Here is a 21,140-nt window from a genome sequence, read left to right on the forward strand (position 1 = left end):
GGGGCGAACCACTGCTTGCTTTAATGACAGAGGCATCACCCCCTCCCTCCAAGATGAATTTATTACCCTCTCTGTCCACTCGGCCAGTCCCTCCTAGGCACATCTAACCAGCTATGCTGGGCACGGATCCAGCGGGCAGGCGGATGGCCTCACACTTCAAAGGATCACATCCTCAGGTTCTACAAGCTGAAAATAATCCCACAAAACAGGATTGACAGGTGCCACTGGGACATCACTAGACATTGTCAACATGAAGTCAAAGTCATGGCAAATCCAAGTGATTTTATCCACAAATTGCCTGGCAAACACGTCACAGTGGACTTCCGTGTGTTCCTCCTGATTAGTTGGTGGGGTCTGATGGAGAAGACCCCATACAACATGGAACAGTTCCGCTGGCCGGCTCTGTGTGGATGTGATGGTGGCAGAGAAGAAGGAACGTTTCGCTGCCGTCATTGCCACAGAACAGGCCCTATAATAGGCCCTAGCCTGTGTTCAGTCGGACTTGTCACGAGTCTTTCTCCACTATCACTCAAGACGTCTACCCTGCCATTTCATCATCCGCAGCTCCCTGGTAAACCAAGGAGCTACATTGACTCTGCTATGTGGCAGATGCCGCTTAGGAGCAATCTCATCCACAGCCCTGGCCAACTCCCAGAGGTCAACCAGAGCCTCAGATAAGTCACTGGCCTTAGCAGCAGGAAAATTCCCCAAAGTCCTCAGGAAACCATTTGGATCCATTAGTCTTCGAGGGCGGACCATACAATAAGGTCCTCCGCCTCTGTGGAGACAGGAGGCAGCAACAAGTCTAAACCTTACCTTTTAGGTAAGTGATCTGTCCATGACAATGGAGTGATCTTGATCTCCTCCACATCCAGATCACCATCCCTTTGTCCTGACAAAAACACCAGGTCTAGCATGTGTCCAGCCTCGTGGGTTTGGGTTGAGATCTTCTGTGACAGGCCCATGGTTGCCATGGTGGCCATGAAATCCTGAGCTGCACCTACCTCTGGGGCCTCGGCGTGCACATTGAAGTCCCCCAATAGGCGGGGGGCCTCCAATGCAACGTCCAAGATCAACCCAGTCAGCTCAGGCAGGGAGACTGTTGGGTAGCAAGACGGATGGTACACCAACAGAATCCCAACCCTGTCCTGCCCTTCTAACGTGACATACAGACACTCAAACCCAGTGAATTGCCGGACAGGGCTCCTGGCAAGGGAGATGGAATCTCGATAGACTATCGCGACCCCCCCCCCTGCCCGTCCCTGCAATTGTGGCTGCTGCACTACCCGGAAACCTGGAGGACAAAGCTGGGAAAGATTCACTCCTCCCGCTTCATCCAACCAGGTCTCCGTAATACAAGCCAGAACAGCATCCTCACCCAGGATAAAATCCTGGATGAGACAGGTTTTATTGTTGACTGATCTGGTATTTAAGAGCAGCAGTTTCAGACCCAGGGCACTACTGCCAAAGCCCCCAGTTGTCAGAGAGCTGGAGGGAAGGCTGGAAAGAGGGACGATCTGTTTACGATGGACCCTCCTTACCCTGGAACGGCCAGCCCTCACCCCACCACCAAATCTTCCAAGGCCCGTCACTCTGTTGATGGTGGCACTGTTCCCCTCTCCATAGCCCCCCTCTGAAGATAACGCATAACTTACTGGCAAGGCCCGCCCTAAAAGCCACTATAACAATGCACCTGCTCAGATTAAAAATTTGACACTAGAAAAGTCCACACCCACAGTTAAAAGCCAGAGATATGGAGGGGGGGAAGGGAGGAAAGACCCTAATCTGCAAGGTCCAACAACCCACTCCCAAACCACCTCCCCTGCCCAATCCAGTCCTGATAGCAGTACACCAAATCATTCCCCACCCCTCTCTCACAGAGGTGCAACCTCACCCTCCTTCTAGCTCTCCTCTCTCACAGGGGCAGCCCTACTCATCTCTTACTCCTGCATCAGGACGTGAGTATAAGACAAAGGGGGAGGGGCCACCAACCCATAACATTCCCCGAAAGGTGCAGACCAGGCCAAGAACAGGGCAATGTTGGACACAAGTAATAGAATGCTAGCTGCGCCCACAGTGGTTCTTCAATCAGGTTGCTATACTGTCTCTTTCTGGCGCCTAAGATGTTATTCTATCATCCCCAGCAGACGATCACATAGCACAGCACTGATCAGCTTGCAGTTCCACTCTCAAGCTTAATGCTAACCTGATGTCTTCTGACATCCCCTCACAGATGCCTCACACTTGTGCAGCTAGACACTACACAAGGGGAAAGGGTGTCCGGCTGTTACTGCTGGTCTGAAGCATTAAAGCAGTCTGAGGTCACAGTCCACAGCAATGAATCTTCCAGGCTCCTAGGTCTCGATCCACTAGGCGAAGAGCCACGGGCAAAGAGCTCTTTGGCTCTTGCCCTACGGCTTGCGCCTTTGGCAAGCCAGAGGCCCCTTGTAGGCTCACCTGAAGGGAAAGAGCAATGGGGCCTTCCGAGCCGGTTCTGCTTCCCAGCACAGGTGTTGCACATCAGCATGGCTGGCTGGTGTTAGGATTGGATCTTGTGTGTATTCATTTGTATGTGCAGATCTATATGGTTCCAAATTCTAAATTCTACTGATGTAAGTGGACCTCATTAGAGACAGATAATGTTGCTGCTAGTGGTGATAACCTATGTTGCTCTCAAATTCTGCCACCTCTTTTTGTGAGGATGAAGAATCTTAGCACAGTGTCACTTTGATGTTTATCGCTTTTTTATTTCAACCTTTCCATACATCCAGAAATGGCTGCTGTTTAAAGGGGCTGGATGCTGTTTAACATTGCCAGGCACTGAGAAGCGGCATGTGAGGAGGTCAGCTTGGGAAGAAAGCCTTCCGCACAAGTCTCCGCAAGCAGCACAGGGACTCTACGAGTCTGGACGGGTGGCTTTGTCATTCTCTTTCCGGCACGTGGCAAGCAGGGTGGGAGGGTTGGCAATGTTTGGCCCTTTAAAAAACATCCCTGTGCTACTTGCAGTTCCTTTAAAGAATGTCTGGCCTCTTTTTTTATTTAAAAGCCTAATATGAACATTCCTCCATTTTTGACCTTTGTCATAGTGCTGGTCCCTAACCTGACAAAACTGAAAGATATGGCTGTATTGAGATTGAATATCCTAAAATGCTACATCTAGAACGTGTGTGAATGGACGTACATACAGAGGAAAAAATGCTTTTCCAGTCTGTTACATCTAGGTAGGCTATATTATTTTAGAGAAGACTTTATTTACTTTGTTTAAATGTTTTCTTAATTTTTTTGTTTCTTTTGTTTTAGATGAATATAATACAATCAATAACTTTAAAAGCAATTATATGTAGGAAATATTCTCATAAATAGGAATGTTTCTGACCAAGGCCCACCATATCTATACTTAAAATCCCAGTCAATATATGAATACCTTCGCAATCATGTTTCATTGTTATCTTGCTGTATTTTTTTCCTGATTACTACAAAATATTGGTGCAGTGAAATTTTGTAGAAAGTAGAGTGACCAGAAATAGAGTAGCCCTTTTTGGAACACCACCTCACCTTCATCTTCTTCATCATCTTGGAGCAGAACATCTTGAGAATACATTGTCTTTTGGAGGTTCTTCCTATCTAACACAGTTTTTCGTTCAATTAAGGTCTCCTAAAAGCAGGAGAAATATGAGGCTGTGTTAGTTTCTTTTTAATCCTGCCAAATAATAACTATACATTTAAATCAATGCTATTAGAAATGAAATGAGCCAAATGAACATAACTCTCAAGAAAGATTAATCTTGTTTGCATACAACCTCCAAAGTTACGTGTTATGAAACACACAGAAAGTGGTTTTATGTTTTTTTATGCATACAATCTCCAAAATTAGAAGTGTTATGAAACATGCAGAAAGCAGTTTTATGTGTTTTTATTCAAAATTTACATTATAATTATAAATTATAATCACTATAAAAGTGAATGAGGTAGGTGGTATAGGGCACAATCCTAACCAGGTCTACGCAGAAGTAAGTCCTATTTTGTTCAATGGGGCTTACTCTCAGGAAAGTGTGGCTAGGATTGCAGCCATAGGTGGTATGGTTTGACACGTGTAGCCACAGTCATTTTCCATGCACTTTCCCCATTAAATTATTAGATAAAAACAAAATAAAATGGTTTTATTTTTTCACAGATTTTTTTTTAAACAGACATGAAAAGTGCAGAAAATGGTGTTACGAATTTTTATTTCGTTAACACCATTTTCTCCCAATCTAGCTATTAGGAATTAGAGCTAAGAGAACCAGATCAATTGAATCTGTAAAGTCTGGGCTTTGGTATAGCAGCTTTTAAAGATGGTTAGTTGTAGTGTCCAATTATAGAAAAAGAGTTGGAAGTAGCTCATGAAACAGAATAGGTTGGGAAAGAGAGGCTGCACAATCCTACAGCTTATCCCAATTCTTAGTTAACAGCTGAGCTAGAGCTATGACTATTCTGGCCCTATAGGGGTTATAAGATATACAGTACCTAAATAGGACAGTTTTCACAACTGATGTCTGTCTGAGTAAGGTTAAAGGATTCAGAGCCCAATCCTGGGCTTGGCACTGTGGCTTTGCGCCGCTGCGTACTGTTGCAAATGTGCGTAAGACACGTATGCGAGCCTCCCTGCCAGGCTACCACCCGTGCTAGCCCAGTTCCGGCTGGTGCTGCTTCCCACAAAGTCCCCTTCTCCCGAGGTGCCGTCTGCGGTAGCCCAAGGTGTGCAGCATCCGCCGTTCTGGGTGCCGCCGAAGCTGGGCACTCCGGGCAGCTCAGGATTGGGCTGCCTACCTTAAATCTTTATCCATCTGCATAATTTAATTTGTTGCCTTTCAGTGACGATACTACATAATTTTAAATATTTTTCTCAGTATCGAAAAACTATAAATCATCTTTCTTTAAATACAATGAATTCACTTTTATTTATTATGAATGGGTTAATTCTATATTTTGTACACAAGAACATTTTTTGAAAACTCAGGAGCATAGGAAGCTGCCTTACTCCGATCACTGATCCACATATGGTAGGTTAGCATTGTCAACACAGACTGGCAGCAGCTGTACAGCATTTCAGACACAAATTTTTCTCTGCTCTCCCTGAAGATGCCAGGACTGAATCTAGGATCTTCTATATGCAAATCAATTATCTTACAACCTTAGGAAAGAAAAAATAAACAGGCCTTTTCCAGCTCTTGGTCCTGTCGATTCATGAGTGTTTTCCAATGTTCAAAAAGTTCAGATTCTGATTTCTGAATATCCTTGAGTGTTCCTTCTCGTTGAATAGTGCCATCCTTCATTGCAATAATCTGAAACAGTTTAAGTTGTAACTTGTCAAGAAGTCTGTTTCATAACACAAAAAGGAAATTTTATTTGATGGTACTGATGTCATCCAGGTCATTTTGGTCCCAATATTGCGAGTCCAGAACGTTACTAATTAACAGCCCAATGTATCCCCCTGAGGCAGTGGTTCTCACACATTTAGCACCAGAACCCACTTTTTAGAATGAGAATCTGTTGGGACCCATCAGAAGTAATGTCATGACTGAAAGTGACATCATCAAGCGGCAAAATTTTTAACAATCTAGGCTGCAATCCTAACCACATACACAGGAGTAAGTCCCATTTACGATCATTGTTAAACGAATATACAGAGTAGCTTGTTAAAAGTACAAGTCTGTAACATTTCCCCAAATGCAGTCACATACCATGGGAGCATCAAGTCTAATACATTAAAAATAAAATATTGAAAAGAATGGGGACCCACCTGAAATTGGCTCACGACCTACAGGTTGAAAAACACTGCGCTGAGGTGTTACTGGTTGCAGTGGTGCCACAATGACTACTGCTGTATCCAGCAGCATAGCTGGTGGATCTCCTTGGGGAAAGGGACTGTTGCCCCTAAATGGGGCTTTCAAGTTGGTGCCGGCTGTTTTGCCAAAAGTCTTTGCCACCACTCTTGATCTGGGCAGCATCTGTTCAGTGTTGGGCCCAGCGTCAACTGGCACTGGGTTAGTGCCGCTCTGGTTCTGTGGCAAGCTGGTACACTAAGTTCCATGATTCAAGGGCAGCATCTAGGCTGCAGTACCAGCCCAACAGAGATTGTCAGCTGACTCACTGGCCAATCCTTACTAAGCCCTGCAAAGCTCTGACCTCAGAGCTTGCTACTCAAGCCTACTTACAGCCAAATTCTATCCTCCCTGGCACTGTTGGTTACAGTGGCACCAAAATGGCTACTGCTGTAACAAGTGAGGCTAGGGAGGCCACTGGAAGTCTCCTTGGGGGATGGCAACTTTCATCCCCTTCCCCCAAGGAAAGCCTCAGATCCCGCAACGGGGCCAGCTATTTTGCTGGCACAGACTTGAAAAGCCCCGTGTAGGGCTTTGCAGCCCGACATAGGGCATAAGATCCAGTGGAGGAGGCCTCCACTGGTCCCACCTCCTCCTGAGCTGTTCCCCCTGCGTTCCACACTCCCCCTGCCCCAGACTGCCTCCTCCCAGCACAAAAAGCCCCATCACTGCCCGGCAAGTGCTACTTAACCCTGGTTGCTCTTCGCTGGCGTACTCCCGGCACTGAGGCCCAGCACTGACACACCCTCCACCCTGGGTGCCACAAATGTGCTTTACAGTACATTTGTGACACACTGCTTTGTGACATTTGTAACACCACACTTGTACCACCGACACTTGACCCTTAGGATTGGTCTCTTTCCCGGCCTGTCTTTCCCTTGAAAATGTTTCTGGCCCTTTCACTCAGTACTGCTGCCCTGGACCCTGATCACATTCCTACCTTCTCTGAAACTAGACCTTGCCTGTTTTGGATCCTGTGCAGATCCTTGCTGAGGCCGGACAGAGAGTCAAGGAAGGAAGCTCAAGGTTCCTTAAGTTAGCATGTTTTCTGTTGCCTCCTGAACAGACTGCACATGATAAAGAAATTCTGTCAGGAAATAACTTCAGTAATTAATCACGGAGTTCATTCAGGCAAGTACATCTGTTGAAACACAATCTTTGAATGAAGCAAGCAATTGTAAAAAACAAATTCCTTCATGTCCTCCTCATCTTTAGAATCTGTAGTTTGGTAACACAAATGGATATTATCAACTAATTTCACAATATAAATGAAACATGGTCCTAAATTGCTTTGCCTTTCACTAGCAGAGTAGAAAGTATGGAATGATGTGGAGCAGGGGAGCCCAAACCCCGGCCCGGGGGCCACTTGCGGCCCTCAGGGACTCACAATCCGGCCTGCAGGGAGCCCCCAGTCTCCAATGAGCATCTGGCCCTCCAGAGACTTGCTAGAGCCCATGCTGGCCTGACGCAACTTCTCTCAGTGTGAAGATGACTGTTTGACCTCTCGCATGAGCTGTTGGACAAGGGTTCCCTCCACTGCTTGCTGTTTCACGTATGTGATGCAGCAGTGGCAGTGAAGGAAAGGCTAGCCTTGCCTTGTGCAAGGACTTTTATAGGCCTTGAACTATTGCAAGACCTTCATTCATTCATACAAATTCCATCTCTAATATATTCATTTATGTAAATTTATTCAAATTGGAAATGTAAATTAATTCGGCCTGCAACACAGTGTCAGAGAGATGATGTGGCCCTCCTGCTAAAAAGTTTGGACACCCCTGATGTGGAGTATGGAAGTGGGTAATTAGCTGCAGCAAGAAGTCCTCGAAATCAATTATTTGTCCCCAGAAATCAGGAATAACTTCATCAGGTGCTGAGTTCTTTTACTCTGAAAAATTGGGCCCATTTAAGTGTTACCTTTCTTTTTTATTAAATAGCATTTGGGACCCCCTGAAGAACAGGAGCACAGTGTGGAGAGTTTAACTGTGTCAATATGAGCGCTAAGCATGTATATTCCACCCATTGAAATAAATGGGGTTTAAAAGTGTTTGGCTTTAACTGATTTGTGCCTTTACACTGCTACAAATGTTTACAGTTAGTACATCTTTCTGTTTCTTTATTAAAATAAAAACATCTTAATTACCCAGTCAGCATGGGGCAGATACTGTAGTTTATGGGTGACCAGCACAACAGTCCTCTTGTCATCTCTTAGCATTTTCAGTATTCCTTCTTGCATGAGATGGTCACTCAAATGGATATCCAGAGCAGAAAATGGATCATCCTACCAAGGGTAAGGAGAGTATCAGATATGTATTCCGGGAATAACGTAACATTGTTTTTGCAGTATCGAATAGATATATATCACTGAAGAATACTGGAGGGTTTAAAAGGGCTTTTTTCTTTATGATGTAGCTCAGTTTTAATAAGGTGCAACCAGAAAATTCATTTTTAATAACAAAACTTCCATTTATGGAAGGTGCTCTTGATAGTAGAAGTGCTAACTGAGATGCATAGTGAAGATGTTTGGGAAATACTTCTGTGATTCATTCAGGAGCACACCCAGATAAGGGAAAGGGTTGTGGGCCTTGGCACAACCTGGAAATGGCTTCTGGGAGCACCAGAGACCACCCTGCAACTGGTGCAGTTTGCAGAACTAAGGTATGGAATGCTATTTTAAAAAAATACTTTTTAAAAACTTGTTTTAAACCTCTTAAAAGTGGATTTTATCTGTGAATTTTGGCATCTGTGGGGGTTGGGAACCCTCACAGATGCCAAGATGCCATATGTATGTATGTATGTATGTATGTATGTATGTATACATACATACATACATACATATAAAGAGAGAGAGAGAGAGAATCCCTATCTAGAACAATTTCCCGAGTGCACAAAAGCATTTGAGCATGTGGAACAGTGCTCACCTCTGAAATGAAAATGAGGCTTCCCCTGTGTATGAAAAGTAACATGGAAATTTGAAAGTGTATTTATTTTAAAAATACTTCATAGTTCCTAGATAAAAACACATTGCTTTCTTCTCTCTCTCCTCTCCTGCCTGCCTGCCCCTGCCCTGTTTCTCCATCTGCAGCTATTAAAATATCCATCTTTCCTTGGTGACATGGCAATGGATCTCAAATATTGGTAAACATTTGCAGTTTGCAAGTAGATGGCCATATGGGGGCAGCAGAGAAGAATATTGCAAGACTCTATTTTGGGTGTATGGACTGAGTCATGGTCAACTTACTAAGAACACCACATTTGTCTGCTGGTAAAGAGCTCTTGCCACACTGATCCGCTGGCGCTGACCTCCAGACAGATTAATGCCCTGAAGAGAAAGATAATTCAGTTGCAAAAACTACACAAGAAAAGCTAAGGCAAGGCATCATTGCTTGTTTGTGTGCTTTAACTAACCTTCATCTCAAGTTTACCGGACGCACTTTAAAAATTCATCTCAGCAGAAGCCAAAGACAGAACTACCACAAGGTATTCAACAAGGTAGTTAGTTCCTGAATCCTCATTCTCAAGGAGGTTACACTATTGCTGCTGTTAATCACTATGTATCACTTTATCATTTTTTAAAATAATTGATCCTCGCAGCAGTTCCTGAAAGTGTACCAAAATTCATTCTCACTTCACAGGCGAGAAACAGAACCTATGAAAATGGCTTGACTAAGCATGATAAGCAAGTTCATTGTTATCATTTTAAAGATTTATTTTAAAGTTTACAAATGTTTTTCAGCCTGACTCAGAAATCTGTTACAAATTAACAGCCTCAATATGTACACAAAGCTCCCCACGGCTGGCCCTGTAATGGGTACTGGTGGGAACAAGCATTCCCAATATTTATATCAGGAAGAGTAACCGTAACTTGAAAGAAATATTTTGTAAGATATAACTTCAGTAATGTTTACAAAGTGTAAAGCTTTAGAACTAATGATCTAAAAGTATATTTGCTTTACAAATTGGTTTTGTCACGTAACAGAATTTTAAGGACACATGACATGTTTCGGTGCTTAATTTTTTTTTTAAATCATGTAGATGATCACTAACCCTCTCTCCAATTTGTGTTTGGTCTCCATGAGGAAGTATGTCAATATCAGGCTGAAGAGAGCAAGCATCAATTACTGCTTTGTACCTGTAGAAACAGAACTGGTAATTGTCAATTCACTTGGAAACTGCATCATAAGCACATTTTTACTTGCTTTTAAGAGCAAAAATTAATCAGCTGGAGAAATCACATGCTGGAAAATACATGTTTGCTAAGCACTAATTGTTCTAATGGGAACTTTCTGTCCCAGGCAAATAAATACAACCTTAGCTAATAATGCACTACAGGGTGTTCAAAGGTTAAAAATAGATGAAGCATTCCCTGGTTCTCTTGCTGGGTTTGATCCTGAAAGATATTGATGAGACTAACATGCATCTATGAGGAACCTGAGGTCATCATTAAGAGGTCCACGGTCCAACTGATAGGAAAGTATTTATTTTTATTTATTAAAATTCTTGCTTGTATCCAGCACAGGATACAGCTGTGGCATTTAGTGCCCCTGCTCCTGTGCTGGACAGGATTGGGCCCTTAAAGTTCTTGAATCGATCTTTAATATAAGAACTTCAGTTTCCTATATGAAAGATGTAGGCAAATTTGAGCAACTTGATTATTATTATTATTATTATTAATAGTAGTAGTAGTAGTAGTAGTAGTAGTAGTAGTAGTAGTAGTAGTAGTAGTATTTATATACCGCTTTTCAACTAAAGTTCACAAAGCGGTTTACAGAGAAAAAATTCAAACAACTAATGGCTCCCTGTCCCAAAAGGGTTCACAATCTAAAAAGATGCAAAATAACACCAGCAGACAGCCACTAGAAAAGACACTGCTGGGGTGAGGTGGGCCAGTTACTCTCCCCCTGCTAAAAAGAGGAGCACCCACTTGAAAGAGTGCCTCTTACCCAGTTAGCAGGAGTTAGCAGGGATTAATATATAAAATTATATATATATTTATATAGAATTTATATTCTATATAATATATAGATTATATTTATATAGAATATATAAAATTAAATGAGGTTTCATTTGCAGTGGACTTTTACATTATCATATCATGTGGTTATTGTCACATTATAAATGTGGTAGGTGCATATGTTCCAAGGACTAAGGTACAATTTGACAATCCTTTTGCGATGTATACTCTAAAACCTTAGGCAGACATTAAAGAGTGTTTCCAATTCTGTGCCATGCCAGCATCTCTCATGCTGGGAGATCATGCGTAGCCAGCAGGGTTCTGCCTATGGTGGGGTGAAACGGGATGGATTGGTGAGACGTGAAAATTCTGCTAAGCTTTTCTAACCTCTCCTGGCCATCACCTGTGAGACTTATGCTACATAGAAGCATTTTTCAGTGACTTCCATGGGGTGCTATAGCATTTCATCTGGCACTTTGTCAATAAGCTGCATTATACCTGCTGATAATAGGGATTCCTGATCAATATGCTTCATTGCTTCAAGTCAAGTTCAGAGATGAATGTCTGATTTAACAATTCAACAGCTGCACCATGTAACCAGGAAAAAGCATAGCTTATTGACAACAAACAATAAAAAACATTCACTCTAAGGGTTGTAAGGGGGCGTTTTTATGGTTTGCGTTTAAAAAGCACTTAAATATACTACCTTTGTTTATTGAAGGGACTTTCAAATGTGATATTCTCTTCCACAGTAGCATTTAGCAACCATGGTTTCTGGGAAGCATATGCCACTGGTCCTCTTTTTCTGTAGGAAAGCACAGGAAGGTGTTAGCTTTATCATGGCTATTTTACTTAAGTATGTGTTTGCCTTTTATCCATGACTCTCTCTGATATGGAGGTCTTGGAAAAAGGATGAAACCCAGAGGAACTCCTACTGAACAGAAAGGAGAGCATCCAGGGCCATCCTTCTTTCTGACATGTGCTGCCCAAATCAAAGTTATAATACTAACTAGGTAAAAGGCTCAGCCACAATCAGTTTGGAGATTATTTTATTTCTTTCAGTTCACTGAGAATGTCATTCTACTATTCTACTACTAAAGTCATTCCTCCTCTTGACCCAGCCCTTATGCCGAGGGGCACCTTGTCTGTTTTTCTGTCAGTCTATTTTCCACAAAGGCTGAACCTTAAGAGATTTGGGTGGGAGCTTCTAATCGTAGATAAAGTTATGTCAGTGGACCAATTTCCCACAAAGTCTTAATACCAACACTGCATGCTTCTGCCTTAACACAGAAATAATGCAAGAAAAATTCTAGGCCTACAAAGGCAGGTTTGCATGATTTTCAGTAAGGTGCAATATAGTTTTTCTGCATACTGAGTGCTCCCATTCATACAGATCAGACAACTGCAATACCATCAACACCTGCAATTCTTCATAAGGCACAGATCCTCTGAGAGCACAGTGGCCAGAGAAATTGCTCAAGATTTGCATAAATTTGATAGCATATCTAGAAATTCAACAAAATTATGCCCCAATCCTGCCCTCAGATTCCATCAGTGTACTGCTAGGTAAACCAGTGCAACAAAAGCCCCGCCGTCATGACAGCCCCTCTGAGGCAATTGCTGGAAGGTCACTGGTGCAGCAGCTGTAGACCTGGGTGCCACCAGCAGCACCGTGAAGATAGGCTGCTGGTAGGTTTCCGCAGGCAGAAAGGCGGGAAAGGGGCAGGAATTTGGATGGGACAAGGTTCAGCTGGCAGCCACCAGATCCTTAACCACTGTCCTGGGTCAGATGCATCTTCAACCGGTTTCTCAGAATTACACCAGCAATGGAATTCCATAGGGGACAATGTGGTGGCTAGGAAAATAGGGTAAGTTCCCCTTGCTCCTCTTGACTGGCCTCATTCCCAGGCAGTGTGTAAGATGATGCAGACACTGTGTCAGTGGCCCTGCCTCCTACATTCCATCACCACATACGATTGAGACATTAGTTGTTTTCTGTGCCATTCTGTGCAGAAAGTAAACCAAGTGCTTGAAGTTTTGTGAGACAAAATGAGAATACAGCATACATAACAGCATCTGAAAGCCTTTCCAGTTCACCTTTAAAATGTAGTACCTGGTTTCTATGTCAACTGCTGATTCCATCTCTGGGCTACAGAAAAATTATACAGAGAGATTTCAGTTTTAATGCACATTAACAAATCGTTTACAAGTGCAAGTTGAATTCTAAATCTCAGATGAATAAATTTGGGTGCAATCCTAACTCAGGAGTGTTGTGAAAGTGCTGTAAAGCACTTTTGCACCACTCTAGAGTCAGGTGCTACTGCAGGCCCCGTTGGAGGCAGTAAGGCACCATTGAAGGCCCTGGAGAAGGTGAGTTTGTGTCGGCTGAGCTCAGTTGAAGCAGGGGTCTGGGGAGGGCAGGGAGGAGGTGGGAGGGAGATGTTTCAGGGCTGGGGAGAGCGGGCAGCAGGCGTTCCCGGGGGTGGACATTGGGGCCAGGATCTGACGGTTATGCTGGATCCTAAACCCGTTCCTGGACAGCCTGGGCTGCTCAGATTTGTGCCACCGATTTCACTGGTGCAATCTGAATAGCCCCATTAGGGCTGCTATGGCTCTCCCCTGGGTAAGGGGAAGTGATTCCTCTTGCCCCAGGTTGAGCTACTAAGCACCCAAAAATTGCGCTAGACACAGTGCGCTAGACACAGTGCATCCGCTGGCCTGCCTGCTCCAGTGCAAGTCAGGATTGCACTGTTAGTGGCTAATATGTAGTGTAACCTACATCCCACTGGAGCAAATGACAAATTGACTATACATTATAATTAGGTAGCTTAGAAAAGACACCACCCTATTTGCTCTGTTATACTTCTGAAAATTCTTTTCAGAAGCAATTTGTCGCTTTTAAAGTACTATTACTGGTGAATGAATTCTCTGTCAGATCTTATATAACCATTCCTTTAAACTAACATAGATCTGTGCTTTGGAAGTGACAGTTATGCATATCCACCAGTTTCACATTAGCCACAGGCCTTTTTCTCTCTTACTTGTGTGTCCTGCTAACAAGTGCATACTTGGAAAAATAACACAGGAAATAGACAGAATTATTATTATTATTATTAGTAGTATATTTATACACCGCTTTTCAACAAAAGGTTCCCAAAGAGGTTTACAGAAAAAAAATCAAATAACTAATGGCTCCCTGTCCCAAAAGGGCTCACCATCTCAAAAGATGCAACACCAGCAGACAGCCATTAGAAAAGACATTGTTGGGGTGAGATGGGCCAGTTACTCTCACCCTGCTAAATAAAAGAGGAGCACCCACTTTAAAAAGTGTCTCTTGCCAGTTAGCAGGGGTTTGCCAGAATAGCAGGATGGAAATCACAATGAACAGAAAGTAATCATGTACTTCAAAAAGCTAGAAAAATCATTTCTGTACAAGAATGTACAATGTTAAATTGGCACCCTTATTGCCTGAGCATTATACCTCTGGACCTAGTACCACAAGACACCACAATCCCGAGTAGTCTTCTGAAAAAAAACTGGATTTATGTTATTTTGCTACTTTAAATTCTTTTGTTTACTCCTTCTGTTTCTGGCCATGTGAAAGGAACTGGGGCAGATTGAGGGTGATAGATGAAACAGGGAGTGTAATGAGGGCTGGAATGCAGTGGTATTGACGGCGGCAGCACTGCCGATATACTATCCTCCTTCAGGGCCTTGATCTACTTTTCTGGGTCCGCTCAGACTTGCACAAGTGAAATAGCTGTTGCAGGTCCAAGCAGTTCCATTCTAGCACCAGATGTTTACTCCTGGGTAAGGGAACAAATGTTCCCTTATCTGGAGAAAATCTCTGGGTCTCTACCCGCCCCCCAGAAAGCAGCACATGCGCATTGGTTGGGGAGGAAAAGGATAGAGCTGGGGCCTAAAAGGCTAATCACATTAGCTGTGTCTGATCTAGAATGAAATTTGGTAACTTCCAAGAGTTGCAAAAGAATCGAGTGAAAGGTAAAGTTGAACAGTTTAATAAACATCATGAAGTATTTAAAGACACACTGATTCTGAAGCACATTATGAAATTAGGAATTTAAATTAGTTTTTCCAGGTAATTTCATTAATGTATGTATAAGTTAAAGCACACAAAAATACAAATCAGAGCAAGTAGCAGGGAATAGCAGAATTCTGTTATTCTGCCTATCATTCATTGCTGGCAACCTTCAGTCTCGAAAGACTATGGTATTGCGCTCTGAATGGTGGTTCTGGAACAGCGTCTAGTGTGGCTAAAAAGGCCAGTTCGGGAGTGACAATCCATACCACACTGGGAGCAAGTGCAGTGTGTCCCTGGTCTGTCTCCCTGGTTGTGGGCCTTCCTTCTTTGCCTCTTTGCCTCAGTCTGTTGGCCAAGTGTCTCTTCAAACTGGGAAAGGCCATGCTGCACAGCCTGCCTCCAAGCAGAACGCTCAGAGGCCAAGGTTTCCCATTGTTGTGGTTCATTCCTAAGGCTTTCACATCCCTCTTGCAGATATCCTTGTAGCGCAGCTGTGGTCTACCCATAGGGCGCTTTCCCTGCACAAGTTCTCCATAGAGGAGATCCTTTGGGATCCGACCATCGCATTGCAATCTAATCATAAACAAATTACTATGAACATGATAGTCATAAGGTTGTCCTTAAGAATGGCTTTCTGATGGCCAGACACATTTGATACCACAAAGGGAAATTGTTCCCCAGGCTTCCCATCTCCATTCCAAGCTGGGTTGAATGATGCTCATTTGTAACACTGTGCTTACTAAATTAAACATCTGAAACATTTACTTTGTATTACAGAAGCTTTTAAGAAGACTGCTTTAAATATACACACACACCCCTATTAAATTTTCTGTCTTTTTATAGAATTAATACAGTAGAGCTTTCATTTCTTTCTTTCTAATACAATTGATTTAGGAAATAAAGATGATCAAGAATCATACGTACTACCCATACCTGACATCTTCCCCTGTCTCGCTGTCAGGAGGAATATTGCTGTATCACCAATAAAAAGCAGAAATAGATTATTTATATAAATAGATATGAGCAACATTTCAAATATATAACTACTACAGCTGCAATCTATTTCACTACTGTACTAAAAACACTATGGATTTCAGAGAAGATGTCAAAATCTACAAAATAAAATTGAATATCCATTGTTAAATAGAAAATGAGAGGTATATGTAATTTGGTCACAGAGCAGTAAATCTTGTTAAGGAAATTTTTAAAAACTGTAATAGTATTGCAGTGTGACCTTCTGGATTCAGTAGCTGTTACTGTGATGAACTGAATGCTTAAAAGAAATGAGTGCCAAGGAGCATAGCAAGTACTGTATTACTTTCTGAATCATCAATGTACCCACATGGAGATTTCTGGATTTAAGATAGTGCGGACACTGCATGAAACTGAACTAGCACAAGTTTAGTAAACATAATTTTTCCCCAAGAATTCTGCTTGCATTGTGTGCATTTTCTGGATTAAGTGCCAGATACTTAAAGTTAGCACCCTTGCTTCATTCAGTGTCTTGGCTGAAATCGGGACAGTTTGGAATTTTATTTCCAAATAACTGTACTTATTATTTGTTGCATGGCTGTAGCTGTGTGTAAGGAAGAGTTAAGCAATGAAAGCATGTGATCATAACAGAGAAATACAAATGAAATTGTATTCACTCCCAGTTAATTCATGTGCATTATGAAAATGATCCTAATAGTAAAACTGCACTCATGCTATAGATACACAATAAATGGAAGTAGAAATAAAATTACCTGTTCCAGATGACATTCCCAGATACCTTCTGCATCTCCCCAAGGATCCCTAGCAAGAGGGATGACTTACCACAGCCCACTTGTCCCACAATCATTGTTAACTGACCTGCAATAGTAAAGATAATTTCATCTGAAGGATTTTGGTGCACATTGCCCCCAATCCAGTGATGCTTGTTCAGGCAGTAGCCATGTAGTAATAATCTCACACAAAAGCCCTCAGTCAGTATTTCTCAAACTGTGGGTCAGGACCCAGTGGGTCACGAGTCAATTTCAGGTGTGTCTCCATTCATTTCTATTTTTTTAAATATAGTAGACTTGATGCTACCATGGTATGTTACTGCATTTGGAGAAATATTACAGATCTATATTTTTAACAGGCTATTGTGTATATGCTTTTAACAATGATGGGATTTATTCCTGGTTAAGTGTGGGTAGGATTGCAGCCTTTGATAGTTAAAAATTTTGCTGCTTGATTATGTCACTTCCAGTCATGACATCACTTCTGGTGGGTCCTGACATAATCTCATTCTAAAAAGTGGGTTCTGGTGCTAAAAGTTTGAGAACCACTGTCCTAGGTAACAAATGGGAATGATTACTTCCCACCAGATGAATGGAAAGGAGCACCCCATGACCAGTGGTGGGATTCAAATAAATTAACAACAGGTTTTATGTCCTAATGAGCAATGAGCAACTCAGCTTCAATGTCTGCCACAAAGGAAGTTAAAAGACTAGGGCTGCACTCCTATACTGTACAGTACACACTTTCCTGGGAGTAAGTCCCATTGAACATAATGGGACTTACTTCTGAGTAGACAGTCGGACAGACATGCATAGGATTGGGCTGCCAGGGTAGATGGGAGGGCTTTTTTGAATGCAAGAAAAGCAGAACTGAGCCTCCTACCACTGTTTGTTGCATCGTATTGTTGGTCTCATTGCCAGGCAGTGGAGGTCTGGGGGGGGGGGTCCTGTCATGAGTATATCACTGGGCACCACCTCAAGTACCACTGGTGGTATGAGTACTACTGGTTGAGAAATGCTGCTCTATTGCTTTTACCACCCAGCCCCAAAAAGAATTCCAGTGAACTCTAAAGCTTTCCCCTCCAACCTCCAACTCTGCAATCCAATGCACGTCTACTCAGAAGCCCAACAAGGTCAAGGGGAGTTGTTGACTTCCAGGGTTTGAGAGAGAATTGCAACCTTGAAGGACAGTTTCACTAATGAGCAAAAAAGTACTATGAGGGGACTGTTCTTCTAGGTTGCTTTCCGACAGGCAACAGCAGATACCCATCACTTTGGTCTACTCTAGTGGCGATTCTCCCACAAGTTTGAGGGCTGCTGCTGACTAGGGAGTGCAAAGCAGGGGCCTGCAGTGGGTGGGGAGGCAGGTGAGGCAGAACCTCCCCACCACAGTCCTTCAAAAGTGTTGCAGCTGTGTAGGTGCCCAAGCACCCACAACCCAGCCTAAAAATGAAAATTAACAGCACATGTAACAAGCTTTGCAGGTTTTGAGGTTCACCCTGATACAAGTTCTTCCCAGTGCTTCTCCAGTTCTTCTTCATTAGGTGATAAGACCTAAGCCCAATTTGCAAACTTGTTCAAAAAAATCTTCAATTTCTAGTCAGCCTGCCATTTCACTTGCATGGGGGGGGGGGAGAAGGAGGGAGAATAACCTAAAGGAACTTTTCTGTTAGAGAAGGAGCAATGCTAGCTGTACCGTCCTCAGCACACTTACCTGGGAATAGCAGCCCAATCCTATGCAAGCCTACACAGGAGTAAATCACATTATATAGTCAACTGGGCTTGCTTCCCAGGTGTGAGTAGGATTGCAGCCTAAGGGGTATCCAACTTTCCAGAGCCAATGCAGCCACATTGCAGTCCCTAGGTAAGGGAACAAACATTCCCTTGTCACAAGGAGACCTCCAGGACTTGGTGCTGGAAAGTTACAGTTCTTAGGACCCAATCCTATCCAATTTTCCAGTGCCAGTGCAGCTGTACCAATAGGGCATGCACTGGTGGGGGGCAGGGAACATTTGTTCCCTTACCTCAGGGCTGCATTGTGACTGCACAGGTGCTAGAAGAAAGCCTCACTGAGCACAATAGGACTTACTTCTGAGTAGACATGCATAGGATTGTGCCCTAAGGCTTGCAATCCTACTTCCACTTTCCTGGGAATAAGCCCCATTGGCTATAATGAGATTTACTTCTGAGCAGATATGCATAGGATTCTGCTCAAAGGCTGCAATCCTATCCACACTTTCCTGGGAGTAAGACCCACTGAACACAATAGGACTTACTTCTGAGAAGACCTGCATAGGATTGTACCCTTAATGAAGCAATGTTTTGTGCCACATTCCTGCCTTTTTTTAACGTGAGGAATTTCAGCTGTGGGAGTATCGCCTCTTTGTGTCTGATAGTGTATTATACAATCGTTGTGTAACAACATGTTGTATTGCAATGAAAAGATCCCAGGCACAAAACTGCATTCCCAAACCCCAAGGATGAAAACCAACCCCATGGTGCAGTCCTGTGTTTGTGGGAAGTAAGGGCACAATCCCCATGCCCATCTACTCAGAAGTAAGTCCCATTATAGTCAACAGAGCTTACTGCAGCATGAGAGCCCAAGCCTATGCATGTCTACTCATTATAGAGTCTCATTATAGCCAAAGGGGCTTACTCGCAGGAAAGTGTGGCTAGGACTGCAGCCTTTGAGCACAATCCTATGCATGTCTACTCAGGAGTAAGTCATTATAGCCAAAGGGGCTTACTCGCAGGAGAGTGTGGCTAGGAGTGCAGCCTTTAAGCACAATCCTATGCATGTCTACTCAGGAGTAAGTCATTATAGCCAAAGGGACTTACTCCCAGGAAAGTGTGGATAGGATCGAAGCCTCAGTGACGAGGATGAGATGCTTCCTTCTGATTGACAGTGGCTGCAATCCTAACCACACTTTCCTGAGAGTAAGCCCCATTGAACAAAATAGGAGTTACTTCTGAGTAGACCTGGTTAGGCTTGTGCTCAGTGCCTACCCAGAGGTAAGTTCCATTGTGTGTCCATGGACGTGTGGCGGGGGGGCGGCGGGGGCTGTTTGGGTGGGAGCTGCTCTGGTGCCCTCCTCTTCGTCCCACCCGCGCCCCGACCCACCGGGAGAGCTGAGCCCAAGGAGCCTCCAGGTGCAGGAGCAGTCTACTCGCCAGTCAGCCAGCTTGGCCGGGGAGGGGAGGCCCGGGGTACGCAGCTGGGCTGCTTCTCTCGCCCTCATCAGCAGGCTGCATCTGCGGGCGCGCCCTTCCGCAGGAGCTGCGAAAGCGAGCTCACAAGGGCTGGTGAGCAGCAGCCGCATCATGGGAGACTCCAGTTGGCCGCGTCCGGCTCTCCTCTTCAGCCCCAGCAGCCTCAGCACCCGCTGGGAGCGACCCCCTTTCCCCCCCCGGGTTGGGTTGGCCCCGCACGGCTGCTGCCCCCAGAAGGGTTAGCCCTGACATTTCAAGGTGCGAGCTCCCTGGCCAGCTAACGGTTCTTAGAACCAACAGCTGGATTAGGTAGGGGTTCTATAGAATAGGTGAGAACCTGCTGAATCCCATCACTGCCCATGACCAGTGTGAGATTCTGATACAGTTGGATAAAAGTGCATTTACATATGTATCTGATCTATGCACTAAGCCAGTGGTACTCAAACTGGGGTGTTGCGACATCCCAGCCTGAGGGCCCTGGCCTCTGCCCCCTTAAAGTGTGGGGGCAGGAGGAAGGCAGCAATGCAATCCTCAGGATCGTGTCGCTCAGGGGCACTGCAGGGAGTGGGATGTACTCACCAGTCCCTGCAGCAGCCTTCCCAGGGCGCAGGGAGCCCTGTGCGAGCGTCTTCAGGGCTCCCCATGTCTTCAAAAGTGAAAGTGGAGTGATTGCATTCTATCTCTGCAAAACCAGAAGTGGAGCGCAATCACTCCACTTGCACTTTTGGATGGCTGGGGAGCCCTGCAGACACTCGCGCAGGGCTCCCCACACCCCAGGAAGGATGCTGTAGGGACTGGTGAGTACATCCCAGTCCCTGCAGCCCCTCTGAGAGACGTGATCCTGGGGACTGTGTCGCTGCCTTCCCTCCCCTCCCTTGCAAGGACTTACTGCGGTTCCCAAAGTTCTGGAGAGTTTGCAGCACTAAGCCTAACTGGGCATGTGCATCTCACTTGTTGGATCAGGATAATTTAATAATATAAGTGTTTATTATGTTGCTTAGTACCTTGTGGGATTCGGATATCAATGCTGGATAATGCTGCAGTTCCTTCAGGTGTCCAGGTGAAAAATCCATTTGTGACCTATGGCAGTTTGAGAAATAAGTTGATAAATAATCTATGCTTTTGCCAAACCTCACATGTCTCCTTTTTAAATATATGCAGTTTTTCAACATTTGAGAACTGTAACTTGCTTTTCTTCTCTTATTTCTATGCATTAATTTTCAGTACTGTTTTAAGAGATTCCATGTAAGGTAGAATATATTAAAAATAACCCCCTTATCCCAAAACAATAAAAATGTTTTGGCTGGCAT

General features: G+C 43.9%; 1 protein-coding gene across 2 annotated transcripts in view; it reads right to left on the reverse strand.

Moving 5' to 3' along the window:
- The window catches only part of ABCC8 (ATP binding cassette subfamily C member 8), a 96,747-nt gene that overhangs the window by 32,074 nt on the left and 43,533 nt on the right, over positions 1–21,140 (reverse strand). For both annotated transcript variants that reach the window (XM_066609495.1, XM_066609496.1), the window contains 10 exons: positions 20,835–20,910; positions 16,603–16,708; positions 15,791–15,829; positions 12,929–12,964; positions 11,522–11,620; positions 9,909–9,993; positions 9,103–9,183; positions 8,005–8,142; positions 5,199–5,324; positions 3,556–3,655 (listed from right to left, as the gene is read on the reverse strand). In XM_066609495.1, coding sequence (XP_066465592.1) covers positions 3,556–3,655; positions 5,199–5,324; positions 8,005–8,142; positions 9,103–9,183; positions 9,909–9,993; positions 11,522–11,620; positions 12,929–12,964; positions 15,791–15,829; positions 16,603–16,708; positions 20,835–20,910 — 886 coding nt within the window. The remainder of the gene's footprint in view (positions 1–3,555; positions 3,656–5,198; positions 5,325–8,004; positions 8,143–9,102; positions 9,184–9,908; positions 9,994–11,521; positions 11,621–12,928; positions 12,965–15,790; positions 15,830–16,602; positions 16,709–20,834; positions 20,911–21,140) is intronic.

The sequence above is a fragment of the Tiliqua scincoides genome, chromosome 1 (assembly GCF_035046505.1).
Source record: "Tiliqua scincoides isolate rTilSci1 chromosome 1, rTilSci1.hap2, whole genome shotgun sequence".
In the NCBI taxonomy this organism is placed as follows: Eukaryota; Metazoa; Chordata; class Lepidosauria; order Squamata; family Scincidae; genus Tiliqua; species Tiliqua scincoides.